General features: G+C 38.6%; 1 protein-coding gene across 1 annotated transcript in view; it reads left to right on the top strand.

The window, feature by feature from the left end:
- DNAH7 (dynein axonemal heavy chain 7) overlaps positions 1 to 27,960 on the top strand; it is a 272,118-nt gene that overhangs the window by 103,223 nt on the left and 140,935 nt on the right. The window contains exons 26-33 of the mRNA XM_043577362.1: positions 2,016 to 2,118; positions 2,236 to 2,363; positions 7,879 to 8,091; positions 9,981 to 10,079; positions 15,523 to 15,771; positions 18,402 to 18,551; positions 21,243 to 21,425; positions 21,765 to 21,941. Coding sequence (XP_043433297.1) covers positions 2,016 to 2,118; positions 2,236 to 2,363; positions 7,879 to 8,091; positions 9,981 to 10,079; positions 15,523 to 15,771; positions 18,402 to 18,551; positions 21,243 to 21,425; positions 21,765 to 21,941 — 1,302 coding nt within the window. The remainder of the gene's footprint in view (positions 1 to 2,015; positions 2,119 to 2,235; positions 2,364 to 7,878; positions 8,092 to 9,980; positions 10,080 to 15,522; positions 15,772 to 18,401; positions 18,552 to 21,242; positions 21,426 to 21,764; positions 21,942 to 27,960) is intronic.

Below are 27,960 nucleotides of genomic sequence, written 5' to 3'. Positions count from 1 at the left end.
ATCCACTTTTTATTCTTATTCTGAGTCAGATTCTCACTCCTAGGAGTCTGTAAGATTACAAAAGGGGGAAGTTAAAAATATAACATCCTTGTCTAAAAACCCATGACATCTGGGGCGCCTGGGTGGCTCAATCAGTTAAGCATCCGACTTTGGATCAGGTCATGATCTCAAGGTTTGTGAGTTTGAGCTCCACGTCCAGCTCTGTGTTGACAGCTCAGAGCCTGGAGCCTGCTTCAGATTCTGTGTCTCTGTCTCTCTGCCCCTCCCCTGCTCATTCTCTCTCTCTCTCTCTCTCTCTCTCTCTCTCTTTCAAAAATAAATAAACATTAAAAAAAATTAAACCTATGAATATCTGGTCTTTTTAGCATTTTATTGCTACAGCCTATTATTCCTTAAAATGTTAGTTGGTACAGTTGACCACAGAATTATCCATTTGGGATTATGGGTTCTGTTTATTTGTTTATGTGTATGTTTCTGTGAAGATTCTGTAATTCTTACTTTTAAATATTCTGTAATTATTTTCCAAAATTTTTTTCAGAAAAGTTAACATTAAAAATGCACATACACAAACTCACAAAAAAAGAATATACAAATCCTACCCTGTACAATAAACTGTTCTGGCTGAAATACGACCTGGTCATTTTATAACAGATATGGAATACAAAAAGTGTCTGCCTTTGTGATGCTGAAACAATTAGAAGAAGATTTTGAAAGTCAAAATTATAATAAGTATCAAAAAAACATTCAAATGTCCCCTTATCACATTAATCATACTCTGTAATGACACGCAATCTTACTGTAATGATTATTTATGAAAGAGATAGTAAATCTTAAAGAGTCTTGTGTAGTGTAGTTTGAACAGCTATTATATTCCTAAATGTTTAAAGAAAAGTCTGGTAGGTACTACTCAGTTTTTGAATGTATATAATGATATTCTTCATTCTTTGCTATAGATTCATATACTTTTGATATTAAAGTTGCTTATTGATAAGTATGTGTTGGTTACATACTTTGTGTTAGGAACATGCTGAATAATGGGGGTACAGAATGAGACAGACATGGGTCTTACTATTAAGAATCTCACAATCCTTATAATTGATTGAATATGTAACTTCAAAAGCATTTTTTGTTCTCTGTGATTTCTAATCCTTTTATGATATGCAGAGATCAAAGTCATAGTCTTCTCTAATGAAAATGTACTAATCTTCGAAATTCATGAAGTTCATGTTTAATCCAGTGGGATTCAGTAGTGGAACTGTGTATAAATCCAAGGTCAGGCACTATTAGCTGTGTGGCCTTTTATTAATTACTTAATATCTTGTATGATATAGTCTTAGTTTCTTTACATAAAAGACATGCATCATGCCTGGCATCTACCAGGTACTTAATGAAACACATATACATACACATACAATCTACAGGAAATGCATTCAATAAATGTCAAATTGATTTTTTTTAAGTAAATTTGAATTTGGACTGAGCTACTCAAGCTTGGTTTTCCAGTTTTCTTTAATGACCAAAGGACACATATTTGTGAGGTAGTTTTGAGTTAGAAGTGCAAACTGGGGCCTGAGACTGTTAGTTGACTGTTAAGGTCCTTAGACCACAAAGTAGTCTCATTAGCAAAGAAGTCATCTTATTTAGAGAATTATTGCAATCTAGAAAATGAGAAAATAAAATCTAGAAAATAAAAAATTGCATGTAGAAAAAGCAAGCAAAAATCAACTTGTATAAAAAAAAGTAAGAAAGGCTTTGAGATTTCAGGTATACATGTAAATGCCAAAAAATAAAAAGCTATAGATCAAGTGGACAATTTTCCAACTGATCAAACTCCTTATTCATGGAGAATAATGAATTTCTAATAAAAAATAATATGCTGTCTTTAAAGATAAAGGTGAATAAGGAATTTCCTTGCTAGGATATTAAATCCTTGAAAACATCAGGTGAAAATGCAACATTTCAATGCAACATTCAATCAGATATAATTGAAAAATTTCATTACTCTTTTCTCCCAGGGACTGTTATCTTGTGGCGCCTGGGCTTGCTTTGATGAGTTTAACAGAATTGATTTGGAAGTACTTTCTGTGGTTGCTCAACAAATTCTTACTATCCAAAGAGGTAATGGACTAGTTTGTCTCTGCATTATGTGAAAACAGAAATATGAGAGGCAGTGCATGGCACAAATCGTATTTATATGTGGAATTGCTAATGCATTTCATTCTTGATGACCCACAGGTATTAATGCAGGTACTGATATACTGGTGTTTGAAGGAACCGAGTTAAAACTCGACCCCACGTGTGCTGTCTTTATAACAATGAACCCTGGATATGCAGGGCGATCAGAACTGCCAGATAATCTGAAGGTACAGAAGGGGCAATTATATCATCTATTTCCTCTCTGTAGTTTATAAAGTTAATATGTAAAAAAGAAAGAACATGTCATCTTTGAATTTTATGCAAAACATTTGCTTTTGGATGTTATAGAACACTCTTTTAGAAAATAATTTGTAAAGCTTTGAGTGCCCTTAGAAAATAAATATGCAAACCCAGTGCAGTTTCCAAATTTGTGTTTAAAAAAATAATGATAATTGGGGCTCCTGGCTGTGGCTCAGTCAGTAGAGCATTCAACTCTTGATCTCAGGGTTGTGAGTTCAAGCCCCACGCTGGGCATGGAGCCTACTAAAAAAAAAAACAATGATAATTACAGAAAATTAGAAAATATAGGAAATACTGAAAAAGATACCCATCCTATTCTTTACTATATTGTATCCCACAATTTTAAATGCCTTTTAAAATGCTCATTTTAAATGGTGGAATCAGGCAATTGTGTATGCTCAGTTTTTTTTTTCCAGGTTAACATTATAGCATGAGCATTTTCCTGTCTGTATAAACGTAATTCAAAACAGCAAATAAATTTACTGCATTGTGCCTTACTGTTATTTAGGTTGCTTTTAGTTTTCCTTTGTTATAAATAATAATGCAATGGCAATTTTTACTTAAGGCTTTTCTCTATTTTAAAATATTTCCTTAAGTATGGCCATAGGACCAAGTGCTGTGTTGCTGAATTGCCTTCCAACAGAGGCTGAAATAATTCACAGCTCACATCAACTCTGAGTTCTCATTTATACCCAACACTATTTTTTTTTCTTGGTAAAATGAGCAAAACACTTTGCTAATTCAATCTAGAATCTTCACTTAAAAAACAAAAAGTTGATTGTGAGAGAAATACGGCATTTCCCCATGTCTTAGGCATTTTATATCCTTTTCTGATAAACTGCATCTGTGGCTAGTGCATAAAGAACAATGTTGAAGGATAATGCAATGGTAATTGTGGATCTAAAACCGAGTCCCCTGGCGCTTGCTCCTACATTCCTTCCACTATTCACATACTTAGATGGACTTCTTAGACTAGGTGAGGAATTTTTCTCTTCCACCGAAAAGACTTGATTCAACCAATTGCTACCCAGTATTTGGTATTTGTATTCCATGCACTTTTATATGTTAGATGTTTTAGTACTCTGCCTTAGTGAAGGATGGTATGATTAAAAAATAAAAACTGGTAAATCTTCTTTTATCTAAGGAGCATTTTGCAACTTTTCATTGTGGTTTACATTTGGAAAGCTCTTTTTGTAGCAGTGCTTTTATTTGCTGTTTTTCCTAAGTAGGATCAACGTGATTCCATAGTATTTGTAAAGGCAGAAAGGTGTGAATAGCTCATCATAAAAAGCTGGGACTGTTATTAGCTGAGTGTGTCAATGCCCTTGTAACCTGTAATGCAGGTTGTCTCATGGTTTCATGTGCAGTGCGTGTTGAAATGGTGTCAAAATTATCCACCTGTGGTTCTGTGGGTGATGTATTATTTTCCTTCTACTTTAGACCAAAAGTTGCTCTTAAATTCTGGTGGCTTTGTTGTTCTTCCCACTGTGCAGTCTCCTTAGAAGTGCTACAGGATGTCTGTTTGCAAGTATACATGGAAACACCTAACAATTTTGAAGAAAATGCCTTAGTCTGAAAAGAAAGAAATCTGTCTTCCTTGAAACAAAAACAAAAGGCTTACTGAGGCCCAGAAGCCTGGAGGATGTCTTCAAAGTCATCCTTGAAGCTTCCCTCTTCTTCACCCAGTGGTTCAGCTGGTCCCCACTAATGGGAATCCTATTTTACAAAAGCCTTATAGTTCTTGCTGCTCCCGCTTAGTCTCATCACCACACCTTGTTTCTGTCCCTCTTCAGTCTCCTCTTGTGTGTCTTAGTGCAGCAACCCACTTGTCACCAATCTCTTCCTCACTAAAATTCACTCTAACAAATTCCCTGTTAAAAGTCTACCAGTGTCATCAGAAGAAATCTGATCCTATAACTTCCAGGGTTAAGCTACTGGGCTTTTTGTTTTTGTTTTGCCTACAGAAAAGCAGTTCAAAGTTCTTGGCCGGATCTACAAGAACCTTGGAATTAGGACCCAGCTTCCCCTGGGCTGCCATCTCCCTACGCCTATGTGCATCATGCAGAAAGAGTCCCCTTTTGACATCCTGTACCCCTAGATAAGACCTGCGAAGTAGGTCGATTCCTTAAGCACATTTCTACGTTAGAGAAGCTATAGTTAATATTAAAACTATTCTAATCCACTCAACATGACATTTCAGAATAGTCGAATGCTAGAAGCCATGGTAAAACAGGCATATTCCAGATCTTCTAATATCACAAAGCCAATAACCTGATACATAGCTTTCCAGAAAGATAATGGTCGTGTTGACTATATGTATCAGAATTTATTCAAGCCTGGGTATGATACTTGGAACTATACTCTTACACTCAAGAAAGTATGTCATTGGGTAAGCCAGAATCTAACTTAAAAATTTTTAAGAGCACTAAATTGCCTTTAAACTTATTGCTGTTACTAACAAATTATTTCTGACACATTTCAAATCAAACCATATCATGTCAGTATTTCTTACACACTGTTTGAAAACCATTGAATTAGAATATCCACCCCCATAACAGTTTAGTCCTAAAAATATTTTGAGCAGGATGCTTTCCTCTGTGATACATAAAAAGCAAAGTTAAGTCTTTGGTGAAGGATTCCTATTGGATGGAACATCATGATAACCCCTCAAAACTTCTTTACCACACTCTGTTTTTTTGTTCTCTTGGCTACTGATCTGTCTGTTGCATAGTGTTCCACGGCCATATTGCTAGTAGGGCTGAAAGAATGTGAATAGGAATTTGTGAAATACCTGAGGTTGTCAGAGGGAAGCTTACAACACACAGACCTGAATGTTCACCTTAAACTAGTAGCAGTTTATACTATTGTGGAAAGACCACACCACCCTAACCTAGCCATGGACCCACTGACTGATTTGTTCATTGATTCATTGATTCATTCATTCTTTTACTTGAGAAAAAAAAAAGCGGTTGAGAAACTACCCTTTTTTTTTTTTTTTTTTTTTTTTTTTTTTTTAGAAACTACCCTTTTAAAGAGGTACTATCTATGGCACGTGGATGTCTTAGTCGGTTAAGTGTCCGACTTCGGCTCAGGTCATGATCTCACAGTTTGTGGGTTCAAGCCCTGCATCGGGCTCTGTGCTGATGGCTCAGAGCCTGGAGCCTACTTCAGATTCTGTGTCTCCCTCTCTATGTCCCTCCCCCACTCATGCCCTGTCTCTCTCTCAAAAAGAAATAAACATTAAAAAATTTTGAAGAGGTACTATGTATATAGTAATTCTCTTGCATTCTTTGTTTCTCAAATATGTAGTGCTTTAGAGCACTTGTTTAAGCTTCTCTGTTCCAAGTTATTCACCCAAGCTATGTATTTTTAACATTTTATTCTTTCTTTAATGGTAACCTTACTGATAAAATAGGTGTACTAAGGTCTCTAGCTAGTAATTAACACATTGGAAGGATCTTGTTTGATGCAAATCTTTCATTCTCAACCTGGAACAGTCTATAGGATCACTTAAGCGAGATGTCTAATTTTCTATCTGCCTGTGTTTCGGGTAATTCAATGAATTCCTGGAAGATACTTACCAACTATCTGAATAAAAATTGCCATTTTTCTAGGGGCACTTGGCTTGCTCAATCAGTACAGCATGCAACTCTCAGTCTCAGGGTTGTGAGTTCAAGACCCACATTGGGCATGGAGCCTACTTAAAAAAAATTGGCACTTTTCTAGAATATTATTTTTTTCTCTTTAGTACACAAAGTTTCCTGTCTAAATGTACGAGCTATTGAAGTAGGACTTGACATGTAATAACATTCTAAAGTTAAATTTTCTTTTATTTTTTAATTTCTTTTTAATCTTTATTTTTGAGGGAGAGAGAGACAGAGCATGAGTAGGGTAGGGGCAGAGAGGGAGGGAGACTCAGAATCCAAAGCAGGCTCCAGGCTCTGAGCTGTCAGCCCAGAGCCTGACGTGGGGCTTGAACCCACGAGCTATGAGATCATGACCTAAGCCAAGGCCAGATGCTTAACCGACTGAGCCACCCAGGTGCTCTGTGAAGTTAAATTTTCTTATTTATTCTTCTAAAATCTGTTGAGTTTTCTCTTTAGTTAGCATCATGTAACATTTACCTATCCCACAACAGTTAAAATATCATGAGAAAAAATATCGTGGAGCACCTGGGTGGCTCAGTTGGTTAAGAGTATGATTCTTGCTGTTGGCTCAGGTCATGATCTCACAGTTGTGAGATCAAGCCCCACATCAGCATGAAGGCTGCTTGGGATTTTCTCTCTCTCTCTCTCTCTCTCTTTCTCTTTCTTTATCTCTTTATCTCTCAAAAATCAATACAAATATCTTTACAATTTGGAAAACTGATTTATTTCTAGTATTAATTATCTGAGACTTCCAGTTTTCATTTCTTTATGCTTGATGAGAGACTGACATGCTTACTATAGACACAAAAAAGTTAAAAATATCTCAAAATACCTTATTTATCTAACATAGCCTTGTTATTAGGAGTAATCTGATTAGCCCACTGCATATAATCAATTAGATTCCTAGAGAACCTCACTTACAGCCCAGGTCTCCCCAAACCAGGCACTTTTTCACCAGCCCAGAAGAAAAGCCCAGCTTTTGGACATCCCAGCAGAATTGGATGCTTTTTCCCTATAATCTGTCACTTGCCAAGAAGAATCGATCTAAGTACCATTAAGAATTTATAAGTGTTCTTAAATCATGATTTAAGGAAAAATACTTATACAGAAGTTAATGATATGTATTATATAACAATGACAAGAAACCCATTTTTATTTTATTTTTAAAAAGTGTTTATTGATTTATTTTGAGAGAGGCAGAGAGAGAGAATGTGAGCAGTGGTGGGGCAGACAGAGAGGGAGAGAGAGAATCCCAAGCCAGCTCCGCACTATCAGCACAGAGCCCTACCTGAGGCTTGATCATACCAGCCCGTGAGATTATGACCTGATTTGAAATCAGGAGTTAGACGCTTAACCAACTGAGCCACCCAGGCACCACTAGAAACCCATTTTTAAAATTAAGTGTTCTTATCTATATGATCTGGACACTGTAATTTAATATTATTGAGGAAGAACTATAAAGTCATAAGGAAATGCCCAGTAGGTTATCTTTATGATGGTCTTCTTTAAAAAACATCTATTCCAGGGGCGCAGTCGGTTAAGCGTCTGACTTCAGCCAGGTCACGATCTTGCGGTCCGTGAGTTCGAGCCCCGCGTCGGGCTATGGGCTGATGGCTCGGAGCCTGGAGCCTGTTTCCGATTCTGTGTCTCCCTCTCTCTCTGCCCTTCCCCCGTTCATGCTCTGTCTCTCTCTGTCCCAAAAATAAATAAACGTTGAAAAAAAAAATTTAACAACAACAACAAAAATAAATAAAAAAAATAAAAAATAAAAAACATCTATTCTGCACTCCTACAGGCTCTCTTTCGGACGGTAGCAATGATGGTGCCTGATTATGCCATGATTGCTGAAATAGTCCTGTACTCCTGTGGGTTCGTCACAGCTCGTCCACTGTCAGTGAAAATCGTGGCCACCTACCGCTTGTGTTCAGAGCAGTTGTCCTCACAACATCACTATGACTACGGCATGAGAGCTGTGAAGTCCGTGCTTACCGCCGCTGGGAATCTAAAGGTAGAGGAGTCAAGTTATTTCTTACTCATAAATTTTGTTGGTAAATTTCAGGGCCATCTGTCTTTACAGAGTTCCGATACTGGCTGGTTTCACCAACTGAAAAAAATTCAGTTGTACTAAAAAATAGTTGATCGTCTGCACATGTGAAAAAGGAAATTTTTAGGATTTGTAAAAACTTAAATGTAATTCTTAGTGATTTGATTTGAGTTCAGTTCCATAATTTAAAAAAAAAATTAATGTTTATTTATTTTTGAGAGAGAGGGAGAGACAGAGTGCCAGCTGGGGATGGGCAGAGAGAGAGGGAGACACAGAAGCCAAAGCAGGATCCAGGTTCTGAACTGTCAGCACAGAGCCCAACGTGGGGCTCGAACCCACAAGCTGTGAGATCATGACCTGAGCTGAAGTCGGACCCTTCACCAACTGAGCCACCCAGGTGCCCTCCATAATTTTGAATGTATGAAGTTAAGTACTACCAAGGAATAAAATTCCTTGTTGCTGAGAAATATTTTGAAGGCTTTCAGTCTATATGAACATATATAGCCTTAAAAGAAATAATGTGTAATTAATAAATATATATACAAATGTGGCTGAACATTATCAATTAATGTAATTACATAATTACAATCTATTGTAGACCAGCAGTTATAGATTTGCAACATAACATTTGAATTTTAAATGGTATGAATCATAACTATATAGATGGAGAAATACAAATATTTTAAGGCTTGTGTAACCTTTCATTGAAAGTATTTTGTGGAGCCATGAACTATTAATGTGCATTATTTCTTTATGAAACAAAGCAAGGTAGGCTATACTTAATAGCAAAATGCAAAATGTGACCTTGGAGTTTATAAAATGTTCACGTTCATGTTTTGTAGAAGATAAAGATTTTAAAATATATTCTACATGATTAAGAACAATGGCATGCATTTTATCTTCTGTAATAATGTTACTGAGAATTCTGATATATGGTGGTGATATTCTATTTCACATTAGCCTAGCATAACTTCAAGTCGTTGTCTTTTTGCAATAAGCAAATGCAACTAGAAGCAACAATTTATATTAACCTGGCATGTCAGAATTATTCTGTGGTCGGATAATGGAAAAGATAATGCATTGTCCTAGTGTATGTTATCACTGACATCTTGACTGTGGAATTGAGCTATTAAGTTATGCTGCAAATGAATCCTGCAAATGAATCCTATCATTCTTTGTCAAAAGCTAATTTAGAGTGGTTGAAAGTGTTGGCTTGAATATTTTGAAGTTTGTTTTTATTATGTCAAGAAACAATTTAAACATTTGCTTTAAAATAATAGCTTCTCAAATCACGAAATAGACTTTTGACACTTCACAATTTATGTGTGGTTACATTGATCTGAAGACAAAGTCCATATGCGCAGAATTAGCTTTGGCACTGGGTGCTCTGAGCTTGACAGCTGGGCATCACTGACTTTGTAAGGTTACAAAGCCAGTTCAGTTGGGACGTGGAATTTATTAGGCATAAAGGTTCTAGAGGAAAGGAAGCGTGTTCTGGAAAATTAAATCCATGATGGTAGGAGAAACTTTGGAGTGAGATGTTGAAGAAAGTGTTGGAAGTTGGGAGAAATAATTCTCAGTTTCCATGTTTGTGAACGATGCTAACCTTATTACGGGCATGAGCAACAGGTTTGGAGTTCAACCAGGCTTTTAGTAAACTTTGGGTCTATCACAGGTGTTTTGGAATTTTTTCAGACTCTAAAATTAATAACAATCCAATTAAATGAAAATAAATGAGAACAATTTTACGTGGATTTAAATTGTCTTTAGGGTCTGTGTGTGTATGTGTGTGTGAAATTGTAGAGGTTACATTTAGAAGATGGAGAGATCACCTTGAGTATATTTTCTTTTAGCTGAAATATCCAAATGAAAATGAAGAAATTTTGCTGCTTAGATCTATTATTGATGTAAATCTGCCAAAATTTTTGTCCCACGATTTACCACTCTTTGAGGTAAGAACATTTATTATTTTGGTATATCAGAATTTTTAAAATGATGTATTTATCAAGTGTCCAACTTTGCAATTCCCTAGGAGAAACGTCTATAGATAATAATGACACGGCACAGAAAAACATAGATCATCCCATGTTGTACTTGAAGTGTGTTTAACTAGCTCTGTTACTTTATATGACTTTCAACAAGTTGGGATTTTTAAATAGTACTTTTTAACTGCATAATGTAATAAACCCACAAAAGTTACAAAGTATGTTTGCTTATAAATTACATTAGAATGTAGGCTCCATGAAGGAGAATAATTGGTCTAACACACCACTGAATCCTTTGCACAGAAAAGGTACGTGGTCAATGTTTGTTAAATTAATAATTGGGGCGCCTGGATGGCGCAGTCGGTTAAGCGTCCGACTTCAGCCAGGTCACGATCTCGCGGTCTGTGAGTTCGAGCCCCGCGTCGGGCTCTGGGCTGATGGCTCCGAGCCTGGAGCCTGTTTCCAATTCTGTGTCTCCCTCTCTCTCTGCCCCTCCCCCGTTCATGCTCTGTCTCTCTCTGTCCCAAAAATAAATAAACGTTGAAAAAAAAATTTTAAAAATTAATAATTGATGGGGCGCCTGGGTGGCGCAGTCAGTTAAGCGTCCGACTTCAGCCAGGTCACGATCTCTCGGTCCGGGAGTTCGAGCCCCGCGTCAGGCTCTGGGCTGATGGCTCAGAGCCTGGAGCCTGTGTCCGATTCTGTGTCTCCCTCTCTCTCTGCCCCTCTCCTGTTCATGCTCTGTCTCTCTCTCTGTCCCAAAAATAAATAAACGTTGAAAAAAAAATTTTTTTTAATAAAAAAATTAATAATTGAAGATGGGCGCCTGGGTGGCTCTGTCGGTTAAGTGTCTGACTTTTGGTTTTGGCTCAGGTCATGATCTCACAGTTTGATAAGTTCGAGGCCTACCCCCCCCCCCCCCCCCCCCCCCCCCCCCCCCCCCCCCCCCCCCGTCGGGCTCTGTGCTGACAGTGTGGAGCCCATTTGGTATTCTCTCTGCCTCCCCCTCTCTCTTTGCTCCTTCTCTGCTTGCTCTGTCTCTGTCTTTTCCAAAATAAACAAACAAAACTTTAAAAAATTAATAATTGAAGACATTTTTAAAGAAGCTTACTTTCTTTAAAAGAGTACAATGGCTTTGATGAAATTGATTTTTCGGGATAATTTAAAGAAAGAACTAAGTTTAAGAAGCTTGTTATATTTTTAAGATTAGACTATTACTAATTGAGAAGAAGTATTAGAATAATGGTTAAGGTTTTCACGTTTCATTTGATGTCATTCTTTTCCTTTTCCCTGTCTCAGATAGAAGGAATCAGGGGCCCGTCTCCCAACAGATGTTAGATGGTGCACTAATTTGCGCTGCCTTGAAGTTCAAGCAGTTAGCTTCCAGTGTGTAAAGACAGCAGGGGTATGACAGGGAGGGGGGAGAAGGCCACTGTCTCTGTAGTGTGGCCCAGTGTCGTCAGCTTTCCCTAGTAACCATATATCACCAAGTTGAAAGGATCTTTTTATAGCACTTAGAGCTGGCAGTGCAAATATATAAGAAATAGGTTCAAATTTTCTTCCTCATGTTTTCCCTCAGTGTCTTTGGCACTAGTATACTGAATAAATTTTCCAAGAGTGAAAACTACATATTTTTATATTTGTTTTAATGTTTATTTTTGAAAGACAGGGCGCATGCATGCACATGTGCGAGAGGGGGAGGGGCAGAGCGAGAAGGGGAGGGAGGATCTGAAGAAGTGGGCTCTGCACTGACAGCATGGAGCCCTATATGGGGCTTGAAACCACAAACCGTGAGATCATGACCTGGCCCAAAGTCGGACACTTACCCAACAGACCACCCAGGCGCCTCGAAACACTGCATTTTATAACGTGGAAATCTGCCTCACCAGATGTATTCTCAAGCAGTTGTGTATTCACTCCGTGAACATTACTGAGCAATATCTCAAAAATGGAGCATAACTGTCACTTTTTTCCCTAATCTTTATTTATTTTTGAGACAGACACAGAGCATGAGCGGGGGAGGGGCAGAGAGAGAGGGAGACACAGAATCTGAAGCAGGCTCCGGGCTCTGAGCTGTCGGCACAGGGCCCCATGCAGGGTTCGAACTCGTCAACTGCAAGATCATGATCTGAGCCAAAGTCGGACAGTCAACCGACTGAGCCACCCAGGCGTCCTGCATAACTGTCACTTTAAATTGGGACGGTGACAATTCCTTGTTGCAAGACTATCCTGTGCACTGTAGGACGTTTGGCATCCTTGCCCCCCACCCTCACCCCAGTTTTTAGAGACCTTTTTTGTTGTGACGACCAGCACAACTCCACATATTTCCAACTCACATCCTGAAAGGAGAGTGAGGACAACTGGTCTTGGTTGAGAACCACTGGATACCAAATATGTTCTGGGGTTTCAAGGTCAACCATAAGCAATTTGAACAATCTGAGAAGATATGTTTATTTATTTATCAAACACTGTGGACTTACCGTGGATCAGACACAAGGGCTTTGCTAATAGTAACTTAATGCTCACAATGACCCAGTAGGTAGGGCAGGTGCTGTCATTATCCCTGCTTTACAGATCATTTAACTGAGGCAAAGATAATTAACTTTTATTTATGGCTAGTACATGAGCGAGCGGGAATTTCAACCATGCAGTCAGGCTGTGGAGTGCTCTTGACCACTGTGCAACGATGCTTTTTTCTCCCCTTATCCCAAGGAAACATACTGCTTTGATAAACTAAGATCAGTTTCTCTATAACAGTGTTTGAAGGATTAAATATAGGGGCAATTAAGTTCATAGTTCATAAATTCTAAAGTGTAGTTCAAACATGAAGCACTTCTGAATTTTCACTTTTACTTTCACAGTAAAGAAAATAGTTCTTTTTCTCACATAGGTTGCTATAATACTTACAGCTTTAGCAGTTTATAAAGGTATGTTTCTTAGATCTTGCAATCAACTTTATATATTCCTATATTCCTATATACTAAATATGGAATCATAATTCTTTCCAATCATACAGTATATGATTGTATCAGGTTCCCAAAGCTGCCATAACAAAGTACCCCAAACTGTTAAGACAACACAAATGTATTCTCTCAAATTTCTAGAGGATAGAAGTCTGAAATCAAACCTCTAGAAAAGACTCCTTTGCCTCTTCTTAGCTTCTGGTGGCTATTGGCAACCCTCGATGTTCCTTGGAGTGGGTTGGCATTGCTCCAATCTCGGCCTCCACCTTTACATGGCCTCCCCTGGGTGTATTTGTATTTGAATCTCCGTCTCCTTTCTGCTACAAAGATAGCAGTTATTGCATTTAGGGCCCAGTATAACCTCATCTTAATTTACCTAATTATATCTGCAAAGATCCCATTTCCAAATGAGGTTACATTTTGTGGTTTTTGCATGGGCATGAATTTTTGAGAGAGACTAAGATGATTAAAATACTAACCACCACAGTGATTAAAATACCTTTGAACTAAGTTTTGTATGTGATATTGAAGTATGGATTAAAGGCATCCTATCTTTATCTTTTCTCCATCAAATTGTCTTTGTTCAGAATGAGATGTTCAAATGTATGTGGGTCTCTTTGTGGACTCCCTGTTCTGTTCCACTGATATATTTGTCTATCATTATAGTAATATGACACTGCATAATCAGTCTTGAAATCAGATAATATTCATCTAACATTTTAACTTAAAAGCATTGTAAAACTGTAAAATTTCTAAAAGAAAACAGGAGAAATATTTTGTGACTCTGGGGTAGGCAAAAATTTCTTAAACACAGCACCAAAAGCACAGTGCATAAAACAATAAATTGATAACATATACTCATCAAAATTTTGAAAGTTTGCTTTTTGAAAGACACTGATAAAAGAATGAAAGACAAGTTGCAGTCTAGGAAAAAATATTTGCCAATTAGATATATGATGAAGGAATTGTATGCAGAATATTTAAAGAACGGTTAAAACTTGCCATTAAGAAGATAAACCTATTAGGGGTGCTTGGGTGGCTCAGTTGGTTAAGTGTCTGACATTGGTTCAGGTCATGATCTCACAGCGTGTGGGTTTGAGCCCCACATCGGGCTCTGTGCTGACAGCACAGAGCCTGGAGCCTGCTTCACATTCTGTGTCTCCCTCTCTCTCTGCTTTCTCTCTGCTTTTCTGCTTTCCCATGCTGTCTGTCTCTGTCTTTCAAAAATGATTAGATGTTTAAAAAAAAAAAAAAGGGAAAGAAACCAATTAAAAATAGAAGATTTGAACAGGTACGTCACTAAAGAACATCCACATAAAGGAAATAAGCACATACAAAAAATGATAGTCATCAGGAAGTGCAAACTGAAGCCACAGTAAGATACTGTGACACATCTATGAGTGGGGCTAAAATTAAAAAGACTGGCCTTACCAGGGTGCCTTGGGTGACTCTGAGGGTTAAGCATCTGACTCTTGGTTACAGCTCAGGTCGTGATCTCACAGTTGGTGAGCCCTGCATGGTGCTCTGAGCTGCCTGCCAGGGCGAAGCCCGTTTAGGATTCAGTCTCCTCTCTCTCTGCCCCTCCCCCACTCTCATGCACATGCTTCCTTGGGCTCTCTCTCTCTCTCTGAAAAATAAATACATAAACACTAAAAAAAGTTGAAAAGACAGACTACTAAAAGTATTTGGGTAAATTTAAATAATACAACCACCTTGGAAAGCAGACACTTTCTTAAAATATTAAAATCATAACCACATTACCCAAGTATTCCACTACTCAGTATTCACCCAAGAGAAGTGAAGGCATTTGTCCATACAAAGACTTGCATATAAATGTTCATAGAAGTTCTGTTTTTAACAGCCCCAAACTGGAAACAATGAAAGTGTCCATCAACAGGGGTATGGATTTAGAAACCATTATACTTCAATGCAATGTAATACTTCTATGCAGTGAGCTATTAACAGATGCTGTCACATGCACAAATCTCCAAATCTTTATGCTGAATAAAAATCAGAAAAAACAGCATCCATAATGTTTAACTTCATCTGTATTAAATTCTAGGCAATACAAATAAAAAAAAAAAAAAGGTAACAGAAAGGAAATTAGTGGTAATTTGGTGACGGAGGTGGGAGGTGGCAAGGAGAGAAGGTAAAGAGGATTACAAAAGGTCACAAGGTGACTTTGGGGAGTGATAGATAGGCTGATTGTCTTGATTGAGTTGATGGTTCTACCTATCGAATTGTAACACTTTAAACATTGTTCATTGTATGTTAGTCTTGATACCTCTAAAAAGCTGTTAAAAATACTGTTGCACTATTTAATGGCTCTATTTCCATCAGTATTAAATATGAGGATGGGAGGAATTTCATCATGTGTACCTATATGTGTGTGGAGAGAGACAGGGTATTGAATGTATAATATAAATCCCCAAATCATTTGTCATCAGGGAATCACCTCAGATTTGTTTCCTGGTGTGAAATTACCAAAACCAGATTACAACGATTTGCTAACAGCTATCAAAGATAACTGTGAGTCCATGAATTTGCAAATGACCAGATTCTTTTCTGAGAAGATACTTCAAATATATGAGATGATGATTGTGCGTCATGGTTTCATGATTGTGGGAGAACCATTTGGAGGGAAAACCAGTGCATATCGCATCTTAGCAGGAGCACTAAATGACATCTGTGAAAAGGTAGGTGTGGTATTAATGCATTAATTTATTTATGATCAGCTTTGGGGAAGATAGAATGTATGGTCATTTAAAATGATATCTTAGTGGAGGGGCTCCGGGGTGGCCCAGTCAGTTGGGTATCCAACTCTTGATTTCTGCTCAGGTCATGATCTCACGGTTCGTGGGATTGAGCCCCACATCGCCTCTGCACTGGCAGCAGGGAGTCTGCTTGGGATTCTCTCTCTCTTCTCCTCTCCTGCTTGTGTGCTCTCTCTCTCAAAATAAATAAACATTAAAAAAAAAAAGATACGTTAATGTAGCAACTTAAAATCGTGGAAAAAATGAGTCAAAGGGAAAATACTACTAGAAAAGTAATATGAAGCTATTAAGTTTAGCATATAAAGAATATACCATAGATTTGCCTGTCAACCTTTTATTTCTTTTCAAATTTTTTTTATTTATGAAGGTAACACGTTTGTTGTAAAAAAAAAAGTCTGAAAATCCTAAAAGTTTTCTTTTTATACTTAAAAAAAAAATTTAGAGTGAGAAAGAAAGCATGCATGTGGGGGAGGGGCAGAGGGGAGAGAGAGAGAGAGAGAGAGAGAGAGAGATGGGAAAAAGGGAAGAGAGAGAATCCCAAGCAGGCTCCATGCCGTCAGTGTAGAGCCTGATGTGGGGGTCCATCCCACGACCCTGGGATCACGACCTGAGCTGAAATTAAGAGTCAGACATTCAACTGACTGAGCCACCCAGGCACCCCTCTTTTTATACTTTTAAGAGAGTATTTTTTATTTCCTGGATGGTTAGTTTTGTAATGCAAACTTCTGTGATTAGCTGCTAGTGGTATTGAAGTGAATGTGTGCTGTGTGTTATATAATACTTACATATGTACATAAATGCAATGAATTCCTATCTTATGCATCATGGTTTGGTCTACTTTGAAATGCTCCTTTGAAAGGAATGAGGCTGCTTTTAATTTTCCAACCAATAAAATTTAATTTCCATCTACTTCTTGTATTTTGAAGAGTTTTGTTTCATTCATTTCAACATTTATAGCCAAATGGGATTTGTGATCATTATATCTTTTTTTTTTTAATGTTCATATTTTTGAGTGAAAGCGTGTGAGCAGGGGAGGGGCAGAGAGAGGGAGACATGAGTCTGAAGCAGGCTCCAGGCTCTGAGCTGTCCGCACAGAGCCTGACATGGGGCTCGAACTAACGACCGCAAGTTCATGACCTGTGGAGAAGTTGGACACTGAACTGACTGAGCCACCCAGATGCCCCAATGTGATCGTTAGATCTTTCTTGTGGAGTCTCACTAGCCTGTTGCCTTTGAGACAAAAACCTTGTTTTGGTGATAGCAACTTCCTCTGACAAAGATGGTAGAGTTTTCCCATACTTCTGGATTTAGGACGATGCCTTCCTTGTCAGCCCCTTGGTGGGCACAGAGAAGTATGCAAAGCCTCAAAGCTTGTTTTACCGCTTAGTGATCTTCCCACGTCTTTATTCGAGTTTGGTGGTTTGTGTCCCAAGCCCCGAGGGGGTGGGCAGAAGGCAATGTTGGGAAGAGTTGCACATGTTATGTTGCTGTGTATAAAAAAAAAGAAATGACTACTAACAGAGCACAGGGGATTTATAGGGCAGTGAAACTATTCTGTACGATAGTGTAATGATGGATATGTGCCATTGTGTGTTTGGCAGAACTCATAGAATGTATAACACACGAGTGACCCTTAATATAAACCATGGACTTTAATTAGTAATAATGTATCAATATCAGTTCATTATTCATAATAATATACCAGCCCAATGCAAGGCTTTAATAATAGGGGAAACTGGGCGGGGTGGGGGTGGTGAGTGGGCAGAGGGAATCTATGTGAAACTACAGAGATCTGACTTTACACTCAATTTCTCTGTAAATCTAAAGCTACTCTAAGAAAATAACATCTATTAATTAAAAACATGAAAAGCTTATGCCCCAAGGGGTGTTAACACCTCTTGTATAATTCCCACACGGGCTTCAAAGTTCTGGTCAAAACTGGCAATCTGCCAATATTAACTTTTCCATTCTGTGAGAATGGAACATGGTTAGATCTTTTAATTTTCTCTCAGAATATTTGGTAGCAGGAGTCAGCAATTACAGCCCAAATTTGGCCCCGAGCCTATTTTTCTAACACCAATGAGCTTAGAATGGTGGTAACACTTTTTAACGTTTGTTTAAGAAAAAAAAAAATGGAAAGAAAGAAAAGAAACAGAGAAGAATATGTGAGCGGCTGTTTGTAACCTGAAAGCCTATAATATTTACTGCCTGACCCTTAACAAAAAATTTTGCCAGGTTTCATTGTTGTTTTAGATTTACAGTTCTGTAAGTATTTAGATTTATAGCTAATTTATTACTGAGTATTTTATGAGTTTTTAAAACTATGGTAAACAGTATTTGTAAAAATTTAATTTTTCAGTTGTTCATTGGCACTGTGTAAATACAACCAGTCTTTATATATGGACTTCATATGCTGGAACTTTGTTAAATGCATTCCTTATTTCTGGGAGTTTCTTTGTAGAGTCTAGGATTTTCTACATATACAGTCCTGCTTTTCTATGAATAGAGACAATATCCTTCTAAATGGATAATGTATTTTTTTTTCCTTTAAGGGGTTAATGGAAGAGAACAAGGTTCAAATTACTGTTTTAAATCCCAAGTCTGTCACCATGGGTCAGTTGTATGGACAGTTTGATGTAGTGTCTCACGAGTGGTCCGATGGCATCCTCGCTGTCAGTTTTAGGGCATTTGCTTCCTCACCGGTAAGTACTGACACTTCAGCGTGCACACTTCGAAGGACTGTGATAGTCCTTTTTGACAGATGTCTGATGTGTTTTTCAGTTGTTCCGAATAAACATTTATATTTCTAGTTCAAGCTCAAGGTGTTTATTTACAACACGGTCCCAGATCGTCTGGCACTGTTTCTGCCAGCATCGGCAGCACCTACAAAGATGCCAGACGATGCCAGATGCTGGCAAAGATGCCAGATGCTGGCGAGGGCCTTTGCCTGGGTGTGCGGAGAAGAGGGCACGAGAAAGAGGTCAGGGAAAAAAGCACTCCTGGGTCTCTTTTTTCAGGCTGACTGACACAGGAAGGAGAACAGCTGAATATCGTGATCCTTTTGCTCCTTCAGGAACGTTCTTCCGTTGCCCACTTTTTAGGCTGCTGTCTCTGTCACACCCACTAATTGTTAGGTATATTCCAGTTCGCAGAGAAGAAATTGCAGACCTTTACAAAACAATGTCTTCAAGTTCCAACACTTTTGCCCTACTTGTTCGGAAGAGAATGGGCTGCTGGAAAGCGTAGGAGGTGAGGGATGAGCCAGCTGTGCTGACTGCTGTGAGTGAGAGCGGGCATTTACCTACTTCTGGCTTATTCTGCTGAGCAGCGGTTGCCCGCTCTTCCAAGAAAGAGTCCATAGACCAGGAGGTGTTAACTTGGTTGCCACATGTTAGCAGGCTGTCCACAGAATGTGATCATGTGGGAGAGAGCTTGCTAAGTCTGGTCTTAAAGAAGAAGGGCCTAGGCTAGAGACACTTAATTTATTGAATCTTTTTCAAATAAATATTTCCTTTATTCTGACTACCTTACGTCTTGACTTTGGTGCTCTTTATTCGCTTAAGGACCTGACTAATCATTATTCTTTAATCAGTGTGATAATAGAAAAATGTCATATCTCAACTCTGCTCTTAATGGCTGAAGGAACTTGGGCAATGAGTGACATAAGGATTGGCTTTCATGGGACAGAGATCTTGCCCAGTACCAGGCTTTATTAGTAATTTCAAGGATAAAAGTGATTGTGAGGCAAACAGACACGTTGGGACCATTGATATAACTTCTCAGTTTCTTTCTTTTCACAGTGGATACACTCTGGCCCAGATTAACACATGGCATCTGTAGATAATGTATGCAGTTACATTATTTGTACAGAAATACTTATGAGATCTCTCCCATTGTACATCCAGTTACATACCACATATTACATTTTCCAGAGAGCTTTGTCCCATAAATAGTCTCAGAGAGGTTAAGGAGCTGACCCAAAGTCTCCTAGCTGGTAAGTAGTAAAGCCAAATGAAAAGCAAGGTCTTTCAGACCGTAGAGCCCAACATCTTGCTGTTACATGGTGGTGTTACCCAAAGTGAAGATTAGCAGGCATGGGAAGCCAACAGTGCAAGGGAAAGTTGCTCTCAAGGTGACTTCTGAGGTACGGGCTCTTCTCAAGGTGACTTCCAGGGTACGGGCTCTTCTCAAGGTGACTTTTGGGGTCTGGGTTCTTCTCAAGGTGACTTTTGGGGTCTGGGTTCTTCTCAAGGTGACTTCTGAGGTACGGGCTCTTCTCAAGGTGACTTCTGGGGTCTGGGCTCTTCTCAAGGTGACATCTTCTCAAGGTGACTTCTGGGGTACGGGCTCTTCTCAAGGTAACTTCCGGGGTATGGGCTTTTCTCAAGGTGACTTCTGGGGTCTGGGCTCTTCTCAAGGTGACATCTTCTCAAGGTGACTTCTGGGGTCTGGGTTCTTCTCAAGGTGACTTCCAGAGTCTGGGCTCTTCTCAAGGTGACTTCCGGGGTACAGGCTCTTCTCAACGTGACTTCTGGGGTACGGGCTCTTTTCAAGGCGACTTCCGGGGTATGAGCTCTTTCTTGCTTCCTGGCTCAGAGAGTGGGTATGGGGTGGCCTAAGCCCATGACAGGTGTACCGTCTTGTGGATTAAAGCAGTTGTCCACAGGGACTGAGAAGGTGTTAAGATGGATCCAAATCCCTCACCACTTCAACTCAAATCACGTTTGCTGAAAGTGAACCAAGGCAGCATCCGTGTGCCCAAAAAAGCTGATTCGTAAGCTGTGGAAAGTAGAATCAGCTTTTGTACTCTCCAGCAGCTACCTAGCCACTCCTTAATATTTGTTGAGCTTTTACTGTATTCCAGACAATGAGCAAATATTTTCATATTTATCATTGTGAAACTGAATCTTATACTAATGTCCCATATCACCATAAAACCATTCAACCCAAGAGGGGTATGAATGTGTGTGAATTCATTCAGTGGAGGAAGAAAAACCTTGACATAGCACGTAAGAGTAATTAATCTGTATGAACATAATACTGCATAGAATCAGGTAATTTCAATGAAAATTCTGTTTTCACTGACAATTATATTTTTTTTATTTGTAATAATTTCCAAAACATGTTACATGTGAGTTCAGAAACGTTGGAAAAGATGGAATCTTGAGAACAGATGTTATATTTCTGTCTTGTCCATGGCACATAAAGGCTTCTTTCGTGACTTTCTCTCCGTACACACACACACACACACACACTGTATTCAAAAGACACCTTTACATTTTCATGGTGAAATTAATTTTACAAGTTACATGTTTAAATTTTGAAGCATTGCACTGTTTCCTTACATTATCACTATTAATTTTTCCCTTGTATTCATCAAATGCATATACCAGACGCCAGATAGGAAATGGTTAATTTTTGATGGGCCAGTAGATGCCGTGTGGATTGAGAATATGAATACGGTGCTGGATGACAACAAAAAGCTCTGTCTGATGAGTGGGGAGATTATTCAAATGTCACCACAAATGAATCTTATTTTTGAACCAATGGATTTGGAAGTTGCTTCTCCTGCCACTGTGAGTCCTCAATGTTGACATCTTATACATTTGAAATGTTATAAATGTTTTTATAAGGAACTTTGACTTTAAATGAAGCATTATAATTCATTTTAACAGTACTCTCTCTAAGAACAGGCATAGCTGTTGACCTACCCTGATCAATTTAAGAGTCAGTGATTTTTTTTCCTTTTTGTCTAGAACCATTGGTAAAGTCACACATAAAAATTTAGGTCGTGAAGTGACATAAAATTAAGCTTCTTTTTAGGAATTTTCTGCATGTTTTAAGAAAGGGATGTACCACGTCATATTTCTGACAGAAGCATTACCTTGATGGTAAACAATTATTCTTTTTTCCAGGTTTCCAGATGTGGTATGATTTACATGGAGCCTCACATGTTAGGCTGGAGACCACTAATGTTGTCTTGGATAAATCTTTTACCTGCTGTGATTAGTATTATTCAGAAAGAATTTATAATAGGCTTATTTGACAGAATGGTCCCAGTGTCTGTTGAATTTATTAGAAAGCATACGAAGGTAAGAGGAACAAGAATTTTAAGACTTAAACAATAAGTGGAAAATCCAAATTAGCCAAATATATTCATTTTAATGTCTGTGGTCAATGTCAACTCTCAGGTATTAAGATAACTGTTTTAACTAAAAACCTTTTTCTGATTAAAGTAAAAAGATTTTAACTTATATACTTATTCTCCAAAACAAAGTTTAATTTTTTTTTAAATTTGTAATGTTTATTTTAGTTTGAGAGAGAGAGAAAGCACATGAGAGCACACGAGGGAGAGGGGCAGAGAGGGAGGGGGGTACCAAGGATCTGAAGCAGGCTGACAGCAGAGAGCCCGATGCTGGGCTCTAACCCATGAACCGCGAGATCATGCCCTGAGCCGAAATCATCCACCTAACATAACCGCCTGAGCCACCCAGGTGCCCCCCAGAAAAATTTTAAAAGAAGCATTTTAAAGTTTGAGAAGATGTATGGATGCTACTCTCTTACCTCTTAAAAAAAAAAAAGTCTTAAAGGTCCACTTAACCACATCTGGATGAAAATACCTAAAAATGTTATCTCTCGTTTCTCAGAGACTATTATATTCTAGTTTCCATTTTTATAATTTTCTTTGTTTTTTAAAGTTCCTAGAATAAATCTATGTTATAACCAGCAAAGGGACCATTTTTTTTTTATGAAATTTATTGACAAATTGGTTTCCATACAACACCCAGTGCTCATCCCAAAAGGTGCCCTCCTCAATACCCATCACCCACCCTCTCCTCCCTCCCACGCCCCATCAACCCTCAGTTTGTTCTCAGTTTTTAACAGTCTCTTATGCTTTGGCTCTCTCCCATTCTAACCTCTTTTTTTTTTTTTTATTCCTTCCCCTCCCCCATGGGTTCCTGTTCAGTTTCTCAGGATCCACATAAGAGTGAAACCATATGGTATCTGTCTTTCTCTGTATGGCTTATTTCACTTAGCATCACACTCTCCAGTTCCATCCACGTTGCTACAAAAGGCCATATTTCATTTTTTCTCATTGCCACGTAATATTCCATTGTGTATATAAACCACAATTTCTTTATCCATTCATCGGTTGATGGACATTTAGGCTCTTTCCATAATTTGGCTATTGTTGAGAGTGCTGCTATGAACATTGGGGTACAAGTGGCCCTATGCATCAGCGCTCCTGTATCCCTTGGATAAATTCCTAGCAGTGCTATTGCTGGGTCATAGGGTAGGTCTATTTTTAATTTTCTGAGGAACCTCCACACTGCTTTCCAGAGCGGCTGCACCAATTTGCATTCCCACCAACAGTGCAAGAGGGTTCCCGTTTCTCCACATCCTCGCCAGCATCTATAGTCTCCTGATTTGTTCATTTTGGCCACTCTGACTGGCGTGAGGTGATACCTGAGTGTGGTTTTGATTTGTATTTCCCTGATAAGGAGCGACGCTGAACATCTTTTCATGTGCCTGTTGGCCATCCGGATGTCTTCTTTAGAGAAGTGTCTATTCATGTTTTCTGCCCATTTCTTCACTGGGTTATTTGTTTTTTGGGTGTGGAGTTTGGTGAGCTCTTTATAGATTTTGGATACTAGCCCTTTGTCCGATATGTCATTTGCAAATATCTTTTCCCATTCCGTTGGTTGCCTTTTAGTTTTGTTGGTTGTTTCCTTTGCTGTGCAGAAGCTTTTTATCTTCATAAGGTCCCAGTAATTCACTTTTGCTTTTAATTCCCTTGCCTTTGGGGATGTGTCGAGTAAGAGATTGCTACGGCTGAGGTCAGAGAGGTCTTTTCCTGCTTTCTCCTCTAAGGTTTTGATGGTTTCCTGTCTCACATTTAGGTCCTTTATCCATTTTGAGTTTATTTTTGTGAATGGTGTGAGAAAGTGGTCTAGTTTCAACCTTCTGCATGTTGCTGTCCAGTTCTCCCAGCACCATTTGTTAAAGAGGCTGTCTTTTTTCCATTGGATGTTCTTTCCTGCTTTGTCAAAGATGAGTTGGCCATACGTTTGTGGGTCTAGTTCTGGGGTTTCTATTCTATTCCATTGGTCTATGTGTCTGTTTTGGTGCCAATACCATGCTGTCTTGATGATGACAGCTTTGTAGTAGAGGCTAAAGTCTGGGATTGTGATGCCTCCTGCTTTGGTCTTCTTCTTCAAAATTCCTTTGGCTATTCGGGGCCTTTTGTGGTTCCATATGAATTTTAGGATTGCTTGTTCTAGTTTCGAGAAGAATGCTGGTGCAATTTTGATTGGGATTGCATTGAATGTGTAGATAGCTTTGGGTAGTATTGACATTTTGACAATATTTATTTTTCCAATCCATGAGCAGGGAATGTCTTTCCATTTCTTTAAATCTTCTTCAATTTCCTTCATAAGCTTTCTATAGTTTTCAGCATACAGATCCTTTACATCTTTGGTTAGATTTATTCCTAGGTATTTTATGCTTCTTGGTGCAATTGTGAATGGGATCAGTTTCTTTATTTGTCTTTCTGTTGCTTCATTGTTAGTGTATAAGAATGCAACTGATTTCTGTACATTGATTTTGTATCCTGCAACTTTGCTGAATTCCTGTATCAGTTCTAGCAGACTTTTGGTGGAGTCTATCGGATTTTCCATGTATAATATCATGTCATCTGCAAAAAGCGAAAGCTTGACTTCATCTTTGCCAATTTTGATGCCTTTGATTTCCTTTTGTTGTCTGATTGCTGATGCTAGAACTTCCAGCACTATGTTAAACAGCAGCGGTGAGAGTGGGCATCCTTGTCGTGTTCCTGATCTCAGGGAAAAAGCTCTCAGTTTTTCCCCGTTGAGGATGATGTTAGCTGTGGGCTTTTCATAAATGGCTTTTATGATCTTTAAGTATGTTCCTTCTATCCCAACTTTCTCAAGGGTTTTTATTAAGAAAGGGTGCTGGATTTTGTCAAAGGCCTTTTCTGCATCGATTGACAGGATCATATGGTTCTTCTCTCTTTTTTTGTTAATGTGATGTATCACGTTGATTGATTTGCGAATGTTGAACCAGCCCTGCATCCCAGGAATGAATCCCACTTGATCATGGTGAATAATTCTTTTTATATGCCGTTGAATTCGATTTGCTAGTATCTTATTGAGAATTTTTGCATCCATATTCATCAGGGATATTGGCCTGTAGTTCTCTTTTTTTACTGGGTCTCTGTCTGGTTTAGGAATCAAAGTAATACTGGCTTCATAGAATGAGTCTGGCAGTTTTCCTTCCCTTTCTATTTCTTGGAATAGCTTGAGAAGGATAGGTATTATCTCTGCTTTAAACGTCTGGTAGAACTCCCCTGGGAAGCCATCTGGTCCTGGACTCTTATTTGTTGGGAGATTTTTGATAACCGATTCAATTTCTTCGCTGGTTATGGGTCTGTTCAAGCTTTCTATTTCCTCCTGATTGAGTTTTGGAAGCGTGTGGGTGTTCAGGAATTTGTCCATTTCTTCCAGGTTGTCCAATTTGTTGGCATATAATTTTTCATAGTATTCCCTGATAATTGTTTGTATCTCTGAGGGATTGGTTGTAATAATTCCATTTTCATTCATGATTTTATCTATTTGGGTCATCTCCCTTTTCTTTTTGAGAAGCCTGGCTAGAGGTTTGTCAATTTTGTTTATTTTTTCAAAAAACCAACTCTTGGTTTCGTTGATCTGCTCTACAGTTTTTTTAGTTTCTATATTGTTTATTTCTGCTCTGATGATTATTATTTCTCTTCTTCTGCTGGGCTTAGGCTGCCTTTGCTGTTCTGCTTCTAGTTCCTTTAGGTGTGCTGTTAGATTTTGTATTTGGGATTTTTCTTGTTTCTTGAGATAGGCCTGGATTGCAATGTATTTTCCTCTCAGGACTGCCTTTGCTGCATCCCAAAGCGTTTGGATTGTTGTATTTTCATTTTCGTTTGTTTCCATATATTTTTTAATTTCTTCTCTAATTGCCTGGTTGACCCACTCATTCGTTAGTAGGGTGTTCTTTAACCTCCATGCTTTTGGAGGTTTTCCAGACTTTTTTCTGTGGTTGATTTCAAGCTTCATTGCATTGTGGTCTGAAAGTAAGCATGGTATAATTTCAATTCTTGTAAACTTATGAAGGGCTGTTTTGTGACCCAGTATATGATCTATCTTGGAGAATGTTCCATGTGCACTCGAGAAGAAAGTATATTCTGTTGCTTTGGGATGCAGAGTTCTAAATATATCTGTCAAGTCCATCTGATCCAATGTCTCATTCAGGGCCCTTGTTTCTTTATTGACCGTGTGTCTAGATGATCTATCCATTTCTGTAAGTGGAGTGTAAAGTCCCCTGCAATTACCACATTCTTATCAATAAGGTTGCTTATGTTTATGAGTAATTGTTTTATATATTTGGGGGCTCCGGTATTCGGTGCATAGACATTTATAATTGTTAGCTCTTCCTGATGGATAGACCCTGTAACTATTATATAATGTCCTTCTTCATCTCTTGTTACAGCCTTTAATTTAAAGTCTAGTTTGTCTGATATAAGTATGGCTACTCCAGCTTTCTTTTGGCTTCCAGTCGCATGATAAATAGTTTTCCATCCCCTCACTCTCAATCTAAAGGTGTCCTCAGGTCTAAAATGAGTCTCTTGTAGACAGCAAATAGATGGGTCTTGTTTTTTTATCCATTCTGATACCCTATGTCTTTTGGTTGGCGCATTTAATCCATTTACATTCAGTGTTATTATAGAAAGATACGGGTTTAGAGTCATTGTGATGTCTGTATGTTTTATGCTTGTAGTGATGTCTCTGGGACTTTGTCTCACAGGGTCCCCCTTAGGATCTCTTGTAGGGCTGGTTTAGTGGTGACAAATTCCTTCAGTTTTTGTTTGTTTGGGAAGACCTTTATCTCTCCTTCTATTCTAAATGACAGACTTGCTGGATAGAGGATTCTTGGCTGCATATTTTTTCTGTCTAGCACCCTGAAAATCTCGTGCCAATTCTTTCTGGCCTGCCAAGTTTCAAAAGAGAGATCAGTCACGAGTCTTATAGGTCTCCCTTTATATGTGAGGGCACGTTTATCCCTAGCTGCTTTCAGAATTTTCTCTTTATCCTTGTATTTTGCCAGTTTCACTATGATATGTCGTGCAGAAGATCGATTCAAGTTACGTCTGAAGGGAGTTCTCTGTGCCTCTTGGATTTCAATGCCTTTTTCCTTCCCCAGTTCAGGGAAGTTCTCAGCTATGATTTCTTCAAGTACCCCTTCAGCACCTTTCCCTCTCTCTTCCTCCTCTGGGATACCAATTATGCGTATATTATTTCTTTTTAGTGTATCACTTAGTTCTCTAATTTTCCCCTCATACTCCTGGATTTTTTTTATCTCTCTTTTTCTCAGCTTCCTCTTTTTCCATAACTTTATCTTCTAGTTCACCTATTCTCTCCTCTGCCTCTTCAAGCCGAGCTGTGGTGGTTTCCATTTTGTTATGCATTTCGTTTAAAGCGTTTTTCAGCTCCTCGTGACTGTTGCAAAGGGACCATTTTTAAAAGTTTCATTTTGGGGCGCCTGGGTGGCACAGTCATTTAAGCGTCCGACTTCAGCCAGGTCACGATCTTGCGGTCCGGGAGTTCGAGCCCCGCGTCAGGCTCTGGGCTGATGGCTCAGAGCCTGGAGCCTGTTTCCGATTCTGTCTCCCTCTCTCTCTGCCCTTCCCCCGTTCATGCTCTGTCTCTCTGTCCCAAAAATAAAAATAAAAAACGTTGAAAAAAAAATTTTTTTTAAGTAATTCATTTATTAAATCTAAAGAATTAGATAGTGGGTAATGATGGAGGAACATGTTACTGCTCTAGGCCTGCTAAATGAGGAATCCACTATATTTAGCATGAGTGTATCTACTTGTTTAGAGATTACTGTTGTTGACTTGGGCTCTGGAGCAAACATAGGGACACAGGGCTGGTATTTCTCCTTCTGTTGGAAATCTAAGAGAAGAAGGCACGAGTTTGGCTCACAGTACAGAAAAGGAAAGCGGAATTTAAAAATCATGCCAGTGGATATTGCCTAAAGAGAAAATGCAGAGAAAAAAAGATAAGA

This window comes from Prionailurus bengalensis, chromosome C1 (genome assembly GCF_016509475.1).
Source record: "Prionailurus bengalensis isolate Pbe53 chromosome C1, Fcat_Pben_1.1_paternal_pri, whole genome shotgun sequence".
Lineage (NCBI taxonomy): Eukaryota > Metazoa > Chordata > Mammalia > Carnivora > Felidae > Prionailurus > Prionailurus bengalensis.
The sequence above is the reverse complement of the archived record's forward strand: the minus strand, read 5'-3'. Positions and strand labels throughout refer to the sequence as shown.